The sequence below is a fragment of the Aythya fuligula genome, chromosome 2, assembly GCF_009819795.1.
Source record: "Aythya fuligula isolate bAytFul2 chromosome 2, bAytFul2.pri, whole genome shotgun sequence".
Taxonomy (NCBI): Eukaryota; Metazoa; Chordata; class Aves; order Anseriformes; family Anatidae; genus Aythya; species Aythya fuligula.
The window spans coordinates 97,217,799-97,234,334 of record NC_045560.1 but is presented as its reverse complement, the minus strand read 5'-3'; the positions used below and the strand labels follow the sequence as shown (position 1 = coordinate 97,234,334).

The window sequence follows — 16,536 nt, the reverse complement described above, 5'->3', positions numbered from 1 at the left end:
ACATAAGTTCAGGGGTAGTATGTCAAACTACACCCACCAAGGATGTGACCCGTAGATTTTAAAGGCAGAAGATTGGCTACAATCTGATTGCCAGTATGGCACGGACAACAGGTTCTCAAGTGATCTCTTCAGAGAAGGGAATAATTTAACTAACCCTCTGCCATGGTGCCTTTTTCTCTTTCCCCCGGGTTTCCAGTAAAGTAAAAAATCCATTGCTTGAGGATACAAGGCTATGGCCAGCACATTGCAGACATGAGTTTAAAAACACAACACTGTGAAGGGATGCTCCAAGAGGAGCAAATCTATCGCTACTGAGGTATTTTACTGGTCTCCAAAATGTCTACTTTGATGTTTGCGAGGAATGGGAGGAGATTCTACCCTGCTCAGATTTTCTTTAGGGTAGTATTTTCTGAAAACATACTCACTTTTAGGATGTCATCCAGATGCATCACTTCCTGATCCAGGTCCTGAAACTCTTTATACTGCTCTTTGTGTGGCTCAAGAGCTAAGAGAAGCCCTTGCAAGGCTTCTTCAATGCTTCCATCCAGATAAGACTTGTAGCCTTCTGACTCCCCACTGATGGATCCCTCACACGGCAACCTCTCCAGGGTCATGGGCACCTCTACGGATGTGAGCCTTTTTACCAGCTGCTTCGTGATGTTGCCCTCATAGGTATCCAGCTCCACCGGCTTCAGCTCTGAGCCTTCATCCGTCTCCTGCAGGAGGGACACCGGGACGTTTGTCTCTATAAAGACACGATCACTCCCAGCGTCAGAGGGTTTTCGGCAAACTTCAGAAGCCAACTTGGGGATGGCCTTGTTCTCTGCCACTGCTGCCTCTCCCTGCGATGGTCGGTCCTTAGGCTCGGGGACAGAGTCTCTGCGGGAGTCACTGTTGCTGCAGTCCGGGCTTGGGCTCTTGGAGGAAGGCTTGAGAGCTCGGCGCTGGGTGGGGGTGGCAGCGATATCGGGGCTGGAGCTGACATGAGCAGAAGAAGACCCCGGTGAGTTGGCAGGGGGCACGTGGTCTTCATAAGGCAGGTCGCCAAAAGTGAAGGAAAGAGGCCGCTTCTCAGTGGCTGCCGTGCCATTTTCAAAGACGTCATCTGGCAAGTTTGACTGAAAGGATAATTGAGAAAAAGAAAATGGTTTTTTTGTGTCTAACTGGAAAGAGAAAAAATAATACTATGTTTCCAGGTGGGACAAAAAGATTTGAGAAGCATTCAAGACTTGAGAGATGGAAAAAAACAAAAAACAAAAAAACAACACATTTCAAATCCAGCGTGTGCTTGCATCTGTCACAACCCCTGACCTCAGCAGGAGTTCTGCTGGGCAGCTTGGGTTCAGCATCTCTTTGTGGGCAGGGTAAGCCAAGAGCTTGGTAAGTGTGTCCCAGAACACAGCCCCAGGCACCACTGCTCTTAGCAGATTGACTCTGGCGTCAGTTCTGGGGCATTGCCCTATTACCTACAGGACAGCTCTCCTGCTGGGGTTGCACTTAAGCTACCTTGGCTGCATTTTCATACCTCTTATAAATTTCTGCTGTATTGATTTTCTGATAGTAATCCCTAAACTGTAAAACAGGCTGCTCCAAAAGTTTTTCCAGTGTCATGGCATTTTAACGTTGATATTGCTGTGCTATTTCTTTATGTTGAAAGTATGTTCTGCATGTGACATGGATATCACTACTAGCTGTTGAACATGAGCTACAGAAAAGTCATGTTCAACATCAGTTTCTTCTGAAAGGAAACAGAAGAAATTGTGTGGTGGTGTATTCACCAGGACACTGATCACTTAGGAGACACAAACTGGCTGATCTATGGGGAAAACTCACTGCAGGTGTCACAACCTGCCTATCTGACCTACACATTTTGCTTTAATGAAGTATTGCCTCATGTTAAACTCTCTTACTGCACACTGGAGAGAGTTATAACATTTCTGCTGTCTTCTTCCCTGTCATCAGGCTTGAACCATCTCAGAGCTGTAATACAAATCCTGCTATTATTTTATGCAATTTTTAGAACAGAGAAAAGGCAAAAAGCAGTAAGGAGCAAAGATACAAGACCCTATCTGGAGCTAGAATGTAATAAATCAAAGCCTGCAATTTCACACTGATGGGTCCTGAAACAACTTTTAGCCTTCACTACGTGGCAAACTCACACAAAAGCACAGCACATATGAACACAACTTCTATTTTGCTGACAATTTGCTGGAAGGAAATCTAGGCATTCACATGTTGGCAAAGGACACAAGGTTAAAACGTCCAAAATTTGCATCATTTTCCCAGCAGCTTTTTTTTTTTCCCTAAACATACTGATACTCAAAGGTTCATTTCTTCTTTCGCCCCACATGGGTATGCTTTCAGCTTCTCCTTTACTGCTGAAAGTCACGTTACTCGTCAAATGTCTAAAATCAATTTGTATGACAGGACATTTTTAAAAATACCACGTTGGCTTGTACTTCTGCCCTGCTCTCCTCCCCCAGATGGTTGGCTTCTGACCATTATTCCTGTAGACACCAAGAGGAACTTTGATTTAATGCGAGCAGCATGGGCTCACAGTCACGTTCTTCCCTTCCATCAGTCAGCAAAATAGGCGAGTTGAAATAGAGAGAAACACATGAAGCATGCATGGGAACGGAGATGCCACACGGGGACTGAAAGACTCCTTCACCAAACAGAAACCAGGACTCACATATAGCTCTAGCCCTGCCTTTGGGCTTAGCCTGAGCGATGGCAGGTCACTAAAAGAGCGACTGCGCCGAAGCTTGTCAAAGAAAGTGTCTTGCAGAGCATCTAAGATTGCCAACTTTGGCCTGTCTTGCAGGGGATGCAGCCATTTCTTCAGCAGTTAAAAGCAAACAGGGTGTGAGGAAGGGCAAGTTAATTGAATGCTTTGTAGCAGAGTACTGAAATTACAGGCATGGGACGTAACACTTGTAAAATTCATATCTCTACAGATGGCCTATTCAGGTTAATACACAGACCTGATTAAGCATTCAGAGTTTGATTCATGCAAAATGCAAGAGCACCGTATGAATCTCTTTGGTACAAAGGCAAATTTTACCATGGCACACATTAAAAATAATAGTGCTGTAATGGTTGTTTCACTACCGTTACAAAATGAACACGCATTTTATAAAGATTACTCAAGTAATACAGCAGTCGGGCAAGATGTAGTTGGGCAAAGCTGTAGTTGGCCATACGGTGCCTCAAGGATGCCAGGATCATGGTCACCTTCTTTTAGGATTAGCAGCTAGAATTGCATTGCACTTGCTTTATAAGTATTTGAAAGGGTAGCCTGCTGAAGCCAGGGGAAAAAGCGTAGACGTGTAAAGCAATGAAGCGTTTGCAGTGTTTGAACTGCTCTAGGGTTTCTCATTACATAAACATGAAGCTAAGCAGGGCTTACAAAGAATGAGTGGTCCTTGAAGGTTGGCGTTTCTGGAGTGCCTTGGCTGTACATGGACATTCTTCTCTGGAGAGCAGATGCCTTGCTCACATTTCCTGTGGAGGGGGTCAGGTCTTCTACATCGAAGGGGCTGCAGACACACAGGCAGGAAAAATAAAATTGTTAGGCTAAATGAGAAGGAATTTCTGGTCCATGGAAAGAATTTTTTTTTGAAAAGGTGGTTTATTAGCACATCAAAACCCAGAGGTAGCTTGCTTTTTTTTTTTTTTTTTTTTTTTTCAACCGAAGTGTTTAAAAGAAAATGTTGTTAATTAGACAGCAGGCTCAGAAGTGTGGTTTTCATTTCTGATAAAAGCATTTTACTCTCAGAAATCACTTATGTAGCGTTGTCTGATATAATTCTTCTCACATGCAAAGTATTCTTGGATCTGAGTTGTCAAGCATCATACACGTTAATGAGAGAGGTACTCTACTGTTAACAGAGCTGCTGCATTATAAAGGAAACCAGTTGCTGTTATTGCTGGCTTCGTGTTTATTGCATTACAAGAAACAGCATACATGACTACAAAAGTTAAACTTTTCTTTAGGAGCAACTGTCACCTATTTTATTAAAAGACACTGAAAATGGGGTTTGAATCCTAACACTGTCAGCTTACCCATGCCTCCCAATGCAGGTGGACAATACCAAGAGATTTCCCACCACCCTCAGGCCATGTATAAAGCCCACAAAAGCCAGCTTTTAAGCCACAATTTCTACAAGGATTAAGGAGACCACATAGACCTTTTCAGTTCAGTTGATTTTTTAAATTATTATTATTATTTATTTATTTTTTAAACAGCTACTCCACCCAGAGACCGCCCAACCTGTTTTTACTTACTACCAGGTGATTTCAAGGTTCAGCTTTATTGTGCCAAGGTCGTTAATATCTACTGCAACCACCTGAGGTCGAGCTGCAAACAGGTCTTTTGTTTCACAGGTAACACTTCCCACAAGGATGTGAGTAGCAAGTCCCTTTACTTCTGTGACCTGTAAGAGAGAAGAACAGGATATTTAGGACTATACAAGGTATTGTAACCCTTAATTACAAGGTAATGTTTTTGTTTTTCCTAGTTAGAATCCCTTGCTAAAAGGCTTCTGAGATATGGATGTTTGTTGCCTCTTTGGGGAAAACAGATTTTTTTTTTTTGTTGTTTGTTTTTTAATAAGCGTATAGCTGCATATAATTATGCTTACAAAATGCAGGTATATTTTATTTATTTATTATGAGTGTCAGAAGAGAACAACCACACTGGGTCAGACCAAGGGTTATCCAGCTTTGTCTTTGGTATTTTACAGTGAGCATAAGCAGAACTTAAGGAAAGATCAATAACAGGCATAGTGTACTTGGTGTTTTTCCATCTAATACTCTTCCAGTATGGACAATTTTCTTGTCAGGGTATCCCATGAGCTAACTTGCCTACCTACCTACTCCAAAGGGAGATCTTGTCTATTTGTGGCCTGTAACTCTGAATCTGTGCAATTGTTTGCATCTACAATGGTCTTTGTTGATGATTTACACAAATTTGTTAGTGGGGAACTAGTTCCATTTATGCTTTTATGGTAAGAGTAGAGCACAGTACTATTCAAACTTGTATGTGTACATATCTATCTCTGCCTGAAAATTCAGAGGGACGATTATATGTGCAGCTCATCTACAAACAAATCTTTGGCTACTTACTTGAAAGTCAGTTCCTGAACCTTCATTGTGAAAGCATTTGTAGAGAGCCCATAAAGAAGTGAGAATTTACACGTTAACCTTAACAGTACCGGGACTCTCATTTATAGCTCTTGTGCTACAGGGAAGTGTTCTCGCTAAGCCTTCCACCTTAAATCTGTATTGTTAAATTTAGGAGAGTGACTCACCATGTGCTACAGCTTGACTTTCTATGCAAATCTGCTGTCTGGCACATCCAGGATTATTTTGTCGGTGTTTTGAAACTGCTTGTGTTTTTTTCACGATGCTTTTGCAGTACCTAAGTTGGACATCTCCCTTGATTTTCAAGACACTACTTAAGCTTCAGCTGCCTAAGCAGAAACTCCTGGACTAATTTTGATAACAGTTTTTATACAGGAATTAGGGAATGAGCATCTTTGGATTGGAGGTATATTGGTAGGAAAGCAGATGAGCACGTGAATTTTTCAACCAGAAGAGAACTTTGGGGAGGTCTGGGGCAGTAAGGGAATGGAGCAGTGGTGGAAAAACTCATGTCTGGGAGGAAAGATCACTACTGGGTTGTTCTTTCCCTATGGGACAAGGCATGGAGGCTGAAACACTAGGAAATTTTGGGAACTGCTGTGGAAAAAGCTGCAAAAAATATCAGGTGCACAGTTTGTGTAGTGCTCCTGGTCGTGCAGGGTGCTGGGGTTGGACCTCAGGAATATCCTACCTCATGCCCAACTGTCTTCTACGTGTGTTTGAAGTAGAGACATCTATTTCTTCAGATTAACAGATGCTGCTCTCTTATCCGAGTGGCATTAACAAATTTATCATCAGTGGACTTTCTTGTTTTGTTTTTGTTGTTGTTTTTGCTGAATACTGTTAACAATCTGATTTCTAATTTTCCCTTGCTTTGGTGCAAATAACTAAGAGTTGCTGGAAAGTGATGTGAGGCAAGGGTTGTGTTAGTAAAGCCACCAGTCTAGGGAGGCAACCTCTCCCACAAGGCTCCCAGACTGATTAGTCTTGTAGCACCAAAGATCAGGAAGTCCTATACCATTTCATTCCAGTAGATGTGTTGGAAATACTAATGATGATGCATTTGCAAAAAAATTTAATGATCTGCTTCTGTATTTTTGCTGATGGTGCATGTAAAGGCAGCCTTTTGGCTTCTGCCTTGCTTGCAGGTAAAGGAGTGAGCATGCATACCTTAATGGAGATCAGCCCAACAATGAGAGGGAGGAAAACCATTTCTTCTCCATCCCAGCTCTGCTTGCCATTCACCTCTATTTTGCCTTTCAGTTTCCATCGCTGGCGACCGTAACGCATAAAAATCTGAGAAAGAAAAGTCCTCTCATTATCTTGAGAAATCTACTCTCTTGATGCACAGGTATCAGAAACAGAATTGGGGAAAGGGTCTGAGATAGGTTGGAAGAGTTAGTGCTGTAGGTGCTGCCATTCTGCTTCCCAACAAGCCAGAAGGAAAAGGTCCGTGCATGCATATGACAGGGGACAAATGAATTGATGATCAAGACATCTGTGAAATGCAGGTTGAGGGAACCTGTAAGCAAGCTGCTGCAAGTTCCTTGCAGGTGCAGCTCTTGATGTTCTCAACTGGAGCACTGCAGTGACCTGAGATATTGACACAGCTTCACAGCGTGTAGCACTGGGGTCTCGAGAAATGGTGTTTCTGTGTCTTTCTGCTGCTCTGCTTGATGATTGAGTAAAGCCTCAGCATCCAGTAAAGGATGCTTTCAGGGACTTCTTCAATTTGATCTGCATGCATGGGATGAGGTATATACTTTTTTTTTTTTTCCTAGAAGTATTAGAAATGTTCACCAAGAACAAGATGGTGAGAAGCATGCCCTAGTTCTGGCAGAAATAAGGCTTTTTTCTTGTGTTTATTAAAAAAAAAAAAAAAAAAAAAAAAAAGGCTTGTAGTTCATGGAGTAGCTAACACCCAGTGCTCCAAATATAATTTTCAGGTCTTGTGACAGATGTCCTAATATAGGCAGACAGACAGAGATCTGTAATGTTTTTCAGACAGCTCACAGGAGAGCTAACAGCTGTTCCTTGGCGTGTAGATGTCCCTAAGTTTTATTCACCATGGAGCACAAAGTGACAGAAATTTGCCTCTTGTTTAATTATTTTTGCTATTGAACCAGAAACAAAGGGTGACATACCTCATACTGATCCCCGGGGCAGAGCCGAGCAAAGCCAGCCAGTCCTGGGGAGGAAAGACAGGGAGCAGTGGTCAGAGTGGGTGGGCAGCCCCCCCAGGACACCCCAATCCCTCCCGGTGCCAGGCAGCTGCCGTGCTGCGACAGGAGAGGGCAGCAGCCCGCACCCTGCAGGGACGTGTGGGTTTTCTTTCCTCTATTTTATACCAAAAAAATAAAAATAATTGCATTGTGGTTTCGTGCATATCAAAGGTTCGCACTTCCCAGCATTTTTTTTCCTCCAGGCATAATTCTCTTTTTCTATAATAATTATATATATATATAAAAGAAGAAACAAGCTTCCTAACGTCATCTGGCTTCAGAAACCGAGCTTAACGCCCTGACTATCGTGAGGCGTAGGCGAGCTGCTGATTATCATGTGGTGCTTGCTGCTTAACCCAAATCAGACCGAGCTATGCATTATAACACAGGCTCCTTGGTGGAACTTCTTAACAGAAATACAGTGAGAGGGGCTCCTTCTTGGTGCATCCATAACAGGCTCATTCCCACACTACCTGAGTGTCTTTCAGCAGTAACTACATCAAGAGCCATGGCTGACATCTGTAACACGAGATCTCTCCTGCCTTTCCCCAGAAGGGTGAGGTAGTGCAGCAAAGCACTTGTGGCATACGTTTGGGAATTTTTTGTAAAAGGATGTCACGATGCTATTTCTATACTGGCACTGTGAGTACAAAATGGAAAGTTTCCTAGGGCTTGTGACTCTCTGTAAATCCTAGGGAAGTTACAGCCCCCATCCTGGCCTTGCAATCTGCTCTTCTGCAGGATGTAATAGTCTGTTTTCCAGTCACCTCATCCTCTCCCTCCACAGAGGGAATCCCTCCTTCCTCACAGATCTCCTCATTTGGTAGCTATTGCACTTGTTTTGCTATTAAAAAATAAATAATTACTTCATTTTCTGTAGCTGCTCAGTCTTACTGCAGCCGCAGATATTTTTGTAATCTTGTATCAGACTGCCTGCAGTGCTGCAACACCCAGAGAAACCAATCTGCAAACATTCACAAAGTCATGGCAGAGATGAGAATTACATTTTCTGGGGCCTTTGGACTGCATTTATCCTAAAATACCATGGCTGAATATACATATGTGTGTGTGTTAAAATAAACACAAGGTGAACCCTAGTGTTGGCTTTATTTACTGGGCTACAGCTGGGCCGTACACAGTCATGGCCAGTCCGTGTGATCTGCTGATCCTTCTCTTTCATTTCTTTGACCAGAAAACAGTTTTCTTCACTCATCTCATTGCTTAGCAGAACGGAGAGGCCTTTGCTCAGGGCTCATATTACCCATTCCTTTCTAATTTATTTACTGTTTATAAATAATTTAAACTTACTAGCGCTCTGCTGCTGCTCCTCTCTCCCTAGGCATGCTTTTATAAGGGAATTTGATCTCTGCTGGGACACATCACTGGGAGCATCTGAGGAAAACAAAAGGCCCTTTCTCTGCTTGGTGGATGGGGAGGGGGGGGACGCAGCTTGGGGCTCCGTGTACGGGGTGTGTGGAGCCAAGGCCTGCGTGTGGTGACCAGCCCTGCCAGGCACCGTTTTGGGCAGGGGGGCACAGATAGTGGGGTGGGAGCTAGGTCTAGAAATGAGCTCTCGAGGCTGTTGGTGCTGCTCAAGGCTCTCCAGCCTGATGTGGGCACAGTGGATATGTACTGTCACAGGAAATATGCTTTTGGTGAATCTCGGGGACTAAATGTGTGTCAGGACCCAATGGTTCTGTTGTAGCACTTCAAGCAGCATGGCTTTGTAAAGCCAGCGTCCTGGGCTTGCAGTGCAGGTGGGATGGGAGGTTGCTCCCAAGAGGTCAGTATAATTAATTAGGGGGCTGAGCCATTAGGTGGCTGTGGTAAAGTGTCAGGGCGCATCCTTTGTGTGCAGGGCTGCCTGAAGGCTCTTGCAGCATGCACAGCTCTGCTTGGGTGCAGGAGGTGGGGCAGATGGGCTCTGGTGCTTGCTCTGGGACAGGTGTTGCAGAGCCCCTGGGATGTTGGACCAGTGCATTACTCTGAAATAGCTGAATTTTTCACCTTCTGCTACCCTGGAGCTTCAAAGAGGCGTAGGGACCCTTCCCTGCACATCAGAACAAGGCATACAGTGACTTCTATGGCCCCATACTGGGTTTTCCTATTTAATTTCAACACCTGACTAATCCTGAGCAGCAATCTAAGCCTGCTGGCAAGATTATTATCTTCATTTTGCAAAATGATTAGACTTTTAAAAATTATATATAACACAAAAGCAGCGTGGGCCCCTTACTTCCTGACAGTGCTGTGTGGGTTGGCTTGCTTTCAGCGTGTGCAATGGGGGACACAAAATAAAAATAACTGTCACTGGAGTGGCTGGGAACAGATAAGCTTGGGGGAGAGGAACACTGATTTTAACATTAGATCCTAACACTAGATGGATGTGCCACAGTGCAATGAAAAGGGGAAGCTTGCTACGTGATCTCTAGGCTTCTGTGCTAGAGCTGCTCTGAGCTGTGCCAACAGCAAAGGCTGGATTGTCCTACTGGATTCCTGTTCCTAGGCAAAATTATCTAGGCAGAAATCCTAGGTGTCCTAATTAGAGAATACTTAATGATATGGCATTTCTCTCTGCTATTTTCTAATTTGGGCCCCTTCACATTATGAGAACTGTGTTTAGAAGTAGCTGTTGCCTGTGGTTTGTTCACTGCTTCTGCACCTGAGCACAACACCCTGGCTTCTCTGCAGCCCGTGGGCTTTGCTGGAGGACTTGGGCATGCAAGAGAGAAAAGGGTCCAGACCTTTTCAGCCCAGTCACTTGTGGTGTCCCAATGTCTTCTGCAACAAGTCCTGCTGCCATGAACTCTGTGTTGCGCTGCATTCACAGCACATAAGGAAACACCCTGAGGGACATGACCTGGTGCAGTTCCCTTCCTGCACTGCATGGCCTTGGGTCTACTTCACTGTGTCCACACTGCACTGCTGTGGGATTTTGTATACAAATATTTGGCTCCATCTCTGTGTGTTTGTCTGGTAACTTTGCATTTGTGCATCTTTGCCTTTCCACATCTTTGCCTTTCCAGTAACTGACTGGGGGCTTTAAAATGCCAGGTTTGGTGCTCTGGGATGCAGCTAGGGGACCTACAAAAGCTGCTGCATTTGTTTTCTCTATGATGGGAGCATGGAGTGACTAATTTTAACTTGATCTAAGCTAGATCACATCTCATGCACTGCAACAGTTGGACGCAACAAACTCCCATGTGTGACAGGGCAGGCAGAAGCAAAACCCTGGGTGAGATTTGTGAGCTCTGAAAAGTCCATCATTAGTATTTCAGCTGGAGAATTTACAAGTGCATGAATATTTAGATCCTGATATTTTTTTAATTTAAGACATTTAATATTACAGGAATAACAGCATTAGTGATGCTTAGTGATTCAAAGCAATGGGCTTCAGGTAAAACTGATTCCGCATTATTAAAACTCATAAAGACAAGGAGGAAAACATGCTACCACAGAGTTACCTAGGTCTTTCAGTGGTAAACTACCCTTGGGTCTGCTTTTTTCCATTTGCTTAAAAAAGGTAGTAGTGAAAGTTGGCAAAAGTAAAGGAAGTGGAAACAGACACTGTCAAATTAAGAAAGTGTTTTGAACTTCAGCTCTGTGGTATTCACGTAATTTCCTACCCATCTTCTTAAACGGTTGTGGAGATAGAGGCACAAGGTGCAGCAGCCTTCAAAACTGAATCACTTTGGCTGTTGGGAAGGGTGTTTAGGGAGCCTAATTAGCACATCTCCCTTGAAAACAAAAATCATCATCTCGAAATTCTCCGTAAGCTTTGATGTTCCCAGCTCTGGGAACCTTTCCAGTGGGCAGAGGTGCAAGTCAGGGTTTGAAGGCTCAGCAATTGGTGCGGTGAGGGAAAAGCACACCTATTATAAGTCCATATAAAACTAGTGCATCTCAGTGCCCTCTGTAATGTACACAGACTTCTGCTGTTCAAAGAAAGGAAATGTGAAAAGGCAATTACCTTTCATCTTGATGCAAAACTCCCCCAGTAGGTTTTCCAGCTCTGCTTCTATGGTACACATGTTCTGTGTTGAAAGACAGAATAGTGAGGTCAAATAAACCCTCTTTTTTTTTTTTTGTTTGTTTGTTTGTTTGTTTGTTTTTTCCTTTTTTAAGGTCTATTTGGAAATAAAAGTTTTTGTTACGCAGATGAAGGGTGTTTTGCAATTAAACCAATATGCCAGAGCTGTTTAGCTGAATCTAGCCCTAAAAACAGCAGCTGAGCTATGCCTGCTTGCACCGAAGCTGAATGTAACCCCGCGCTCTTCTGTTGCTCTCTAATCCCTGTGTTGGCAACACCCAGTTGTGGCCCTTGCAGTGTAACCTGGTCACTGTCCCAGTCCTTTCCAGCCAGGATGTGTGCCAGCAGCAGCTCCGCGCCAAAGTGGCTCCTAGCATGTCATTAATCTCTCAAGAAACATGAACTACGTTAAGAAAAAAAGACTGTGGGAGGTGGGTATTGGACCCCTTCCAGCTCTTCCTTCAGATCGCGGAAGGATGCCACAGTTTGTGTGCTGCGATGTTTGCAACACCATTAGACCCTTCTTATTTTACTGCCTGTTTAATAAAATAGGTGGTGATCACAGCAAGTAGTACTGGATGGGATGCAGCAGGTATCTGCTTGTTCCAGCCAACCTGCCACCCTGGCATCTGCAGGGTAGGAGGGAGCATATATAGCTGCAACATACGTAGCTTAGGGGCAGATTTACTGCTCAACATGCAGTGGTTCTTGGGTACAACCCTGGCCTTGTGGATCGTAATTATTATTTCAAGGAGCTCTTTGGGCTCATGTCATCCATCTTTATATCAGGCATTCACCTGAGGATAAATTAAGAAAAAATAATCCTGCTTCACCAATTTTGCTTTTAGCCCCTTTATCTCATTGAATCTAGTGGCAAAGTTTCCATGGCCTCCAACAGTGCAAGAGCACAACAGTTGAACTAATGAAGATGTACCTCTGTGTACTCCTTGTAACTCCTGTTGATTTCAGTTAAACTCTCTCGAGCTGCTTTGCTGGCAGGAGACATTGCAAAGGCTTGCTTCATTTTGCTTGCACCATCGCAGAGACGTCTTTGGATACAATAGGCTTCATAAAGCTCATCCACCTGGAGGGAAAAACAAAGATGTATTGAAAAAAAAAAAACAAAAACAAAGCAAAACAAAAAAAAATCAGCATCTGAGAACTCAACAAAATAAAGGCAGCAAACTGAAGTAGTGTGTGATGCAAGGAAACGACGCCAAACAAGTGGTAAACCATTAGATCCAGGGCAAGCAAATGAAGCTGTGATACTCTTACAGTTGACACCATGAGATAAAAATAACTTCTGCTGCAAAAATCTCATTACAGCAACAGTAGATGCTGTCAGCAATTCACCTGCTTGCCCTGTGCATGCCTTTTAGCTATTGCTGCTGCCTTCCTCCCCCCAGTCTGGGACACGTGCAATTGCTGCCTTATGGCAGGAATGCAGCAAGCTTCTGAAATGTATTGGTGTGGAAGAGCTCTTTCAGAGGCACGTGCAACATCCAGACTGCTAAATGGGAGCAGACACATTAAAAGGCACGTTTATCAGGGCCAGCAATGCCTTCAGGATTGCTAACACCAGCCGTGGGTTGAGACTAATCCTCCAGAACGAGGAGATGTAGCCAGAATCAGGAAAAGCTTAGGAACAGCTGATGTCAAATTAAGAAAATATTTTGAGCTTCAGCCCCACAGCCACTCATATAACTTTTTAGTGATCTCCTTCGGTCCTTGGCATGATGTAGACTCCAGACACTTAGTAAGCAGCTCTGGAGGTTCTGCAAAACTTGGTTGCATGCATTTTATAGTCTCACCTGGATCTAGCTTCAGAGTGTGATGGATTTATGTGTCTCATGCTTTGGTTTTCCTTTTTCCTCTAATCCCTGCACTGAAGGTACATGTTTACTCCATCCAAACTGTTCAGTGAGAGTCTACAATGGGATAACTTCATCTATATGAAGTTAAGCTGCTAGATACAGGAGACATAGGCTTTCTAATCTGACTTTATCAGGGTGAGGAGGGAGAAAGGAATAGAGAAAGATACATCTTCTAGTGACCCTTCTAAGATAGGATGGTATTAGTTTTTTACTTAGAATAACTGTTTCCCTTCATTCTCTCTGACACCAAGTGACTGCCCCATGCACCCTGGTTCTCACTAGTGGATTTTCACAGCAGAATTTCTCTCAGTGAAAACCTTCCAGTGCCTTGGCTTCCTGTCTATAACTGTTTTTCTGCATTAGGAATAATCCCAATGTGACCATCCAGGTGTGCTGTGATTCCCACTTTTCCAAGCCTGCTTAACCTCCAGCAGAAAGTGTCACCTCCTATTTGGAGCAGGACTGCTCTCCCTGACAGCTTTAAAGCATGACATTGATTTTTACAAGGTGAACTTGGACTCCTGATGGCTGAAGCACCTAATGAGGGATCTCCAGCTGACATGGGAGCTGCTTTGCAGGTGAAGCAGTGCATCAAAGAATAATAGAAGCTTTGGCAGCATTTTGCCATTTCAAAGTTACAGGGAAAAGCTTCTTGGAGCAATATCCACCACTATTTCCCTTGCAAGTCCACACCACTTCCCATGCTAAAGACAGCTCCTGTAAATAGTCGTCCCTTGGTATTTACTCCTGCTGTTAGTGTGGAGCATTGACCCAGTGCTGGTGTCCTGTGTGGTGGGGACGGACTTATCCACTCTGACAGATGAGCTCTCTGCTCCTCACATCCCATTTTAGGGACAGCGGGTGCCCTCGTTCAGCACAGTACAGCTTCCTGCCAAAAGAGCCCTCCTCTGGGGCTTGCTCAAAAACACCAGTGTGCCACCACCTGAGCAAGACTGTGAGTTTTAAGGCCATGCACCTCTGCTCTTCCTGCCTCTGTTGCTGTGGGTTACAGAAAGTGAACTAATGTGCTCAGCTGACCAGCATTACCTCTCGCGTTTGGTGCTTTTCGTTCCTATTATAAGCACAGAAACCATTAGCTCTGAGCAGCTGGAGTGGGAAGGACGTGAATGGAAATGTTCTTCAAGCAATAATTTTGCCATTCATGTTGCCAGCAAGAGAGAAGGTGGTTTGGGGAACAAATTTTCAGCCTATTGCCTGGTGACTTTTTCAGCTCTGAGAGTAAGAGAACATGAAATTAAAAGGTTTGGATGGGCTGTCATAATTGGAGCACTTCAAGCTGCATGAACGCTTTTCAAACAACTCTCAAAAGACATTTCATCCATCAGAAATAATTCATTCTTTTGTCAGGCTCAGGAAAGTAACTAATAGCTAGCAGATAGGTTTATAACCGAGAGAATACATGCTGTGGATTTTGTCCAGCTTGAAAATGTATTGGTATAAATCATGAGTACCTCTACTGGGTATGATAGACTCATTCTCACCGATGTAATCAAGCAGATGTGGGCCCACCAAGCCACGCAGAAGAAGCATTAGCAGTGAAAACTGGGAATAACTCCAGTCTAGCCATGGTGCACGGTGGGAACAACTGCTGAACTAGATTGTTTTCAGCTGTAACGCCATTTCTACCTATAGTTTGAAAATAAGCATGCTGTGAGAGAGACTTTCCCCAGCAGCTGTCTTATCCCATGTTCTCTGTATGGCTGAAAACACATGGGAGCATCATGGGGCATGGAGAACAGCTGGACATCAGAAGCTGCAAACCCTTTCTTTGTCTCTGACCCCCAAGTGACTACAGCAAAAATACTGAATGTGGGAGAGGCTTTCTCAGCATTGGAGTGGAGGGGCACCTTTTTGGCCAAGGGTTTGTTTTCCTCATAATGTAAGAGCTGGTGCAGAAGACAGATGCTAAGGATGCTTGTTACCTTGCTGATGTGGAACTCCAGCCTCCTCATGTATCGCTCCACTGCTTTGATTTGCTGGAGGAAATAGAGAAGCAGAGGGTGAGGCACAACTGAATGCAGCAGCAGGACATCTCTACTAGCTCTGCTCATGTCTTTGGGTCCCCAGGAGCCTGAGAAGCTCCTTAAAACGTGCAGGATTTCATTGCCCACAAATCCAGAATCGACTACAACACCTTACCATGATTAATCTGCTGATGGAAAAAATTGATCTCATTGGCATCTATATAAAAAAAACTTTATTAAACAAACAAACAAAAGCTTTCTGTTGGGTCTGCATAGGTTTTCCTTGATGAAAATTTCCTGGTTTGTTGTTGTTGTTAAGGAATGTGAGACTTTTTGGCTTGGAAAACTGTATTTTTTCAGTACTTTGAAAACCTGTATTAAAATTGATGAGGTTTTGCATTTCAAAATGCATTCTTTTCCTGAATAAACTGTTTTTGAAAACAAAAACAAGCTTGGTATTTTGACTGAAAAAAGACAGATTGCTCAGGAAACTTTTTTTTTGAAATCTTTTCTTTTGTTTTACTCAGAATTTCCCAGGGGGGAGAATATTTTCAATTTTTCAACTTGTTATTCCCTAGCATTGGCAGGAGCAGGGATGGGAGAGAACCGTGCGGGCCAGATCTGTCCTAAGGGGCAGCTACCAGTAAGCCCACCTCCAACTGAGTACTCCTGTGGGGCATTTCTCCTGCTCTTTGTGAATGCCCAGATTGTGAAGCTTCGATGGTGTTGGCCTGACTGAGAGATTTGGTTGAGAGAGTTCTCCCATGCCAGTATCTCCATACATCATACAACTATTAACCCTTCTTGCAAGAAGTGTCCAAGAGAGTAACATACCTTATCTAAATCATACAGGACTCCCTGCAACAGAGAAGAAGAAATTGTGATTTATTTTGCAGCATAAGAGCAACAGAGAAACATGAGAAAGCAATATTTATAAGTAAATAGAAACAGAAAATCAAGATCTGGAAGGGACAAATGGCACACATGCAAATTCCCAACTTCCTGCTCCCAGCCTGTGACTGCTCCAGTACCTCTGGAAGATTGTAGTGCATCTACCCAATAAAAAGTGTGACACGTACCAGGCGTGAGTTTCTTCTCATGTCTTTTAACTGAGCAGTCAACTTGTCCAGCTCTGTCTGGTGAACTTCCAGATACTCGCTGTAAACACAAACCAGAGAAGGGAGGCGTGAGATCTGCGGCACGTAACAGAGACGATTGCTGAGAGTCGTAAAAGGAAATCTCTGCAACAAATGGCTTTCCTCCCTGGGTGCGCTTTCAGA

The 16,536-nt window shown here is 43.7% G+C and overlaps 1 protein-coding gene across 2 annotated transcripts in view; it reads right to left on the bottom strand.

Annotated features, from left to right (window-relative positions):
* The window catches only part of RIPOR2 (RHO family interacting cell polarization regulator 2), a 46,717-nt gene that overhangs the window by 13,742 nt on the left and 16,439 nt on the right, over positions 1 to 16,536 (bottom strand). For both annotated transcript variants that reach the window (XM_032181836.1, XM_032181837.1), the window contains exons 4-13: positions 16,336 to 16,414; positions 16,091 to 16,114; positions 15,215 to 15,268; positions 12,332 to 12,481; positions 11,338 to 11,401; positions 7,290 to 7,333; positions 6,316 to 6,441; positions 4,288 to 4,436; positions 3,410 to 3,539; positions 426 to 1,118 (exon numbers count right to left, since the gene is read on the bottom strand). In XM_032181836.1, coding sequence (XP_032037727.1) covers positions 426 to 1,118; positions 3,410 to 3,539; positions 4,288 to 4,436; positions 6,316 to 6,441; positions 7,290 to 7,333; positions 11,338 to 11,401; positions 12,332 to 12,481; positions 15,215 to 15,268; positions 16,091 to 16,114; positions 16,336 to 16,414 — 1,513 coding nt within the window. The remainder of the gene's footprint in view (positions 1 to 425; positions 1,119 to 3,409; positions 3,540 to 4,287; positions 4,437 to 6,315; positions 6,442 to 7,289; positions 7,334 to 11,337; positions 11,402 to 12,331; positions 12,482 to 15,214; positions 15,269 to 16,090; positions 16,115 to 16,335; positions 16,415 to 16,536) is intronic.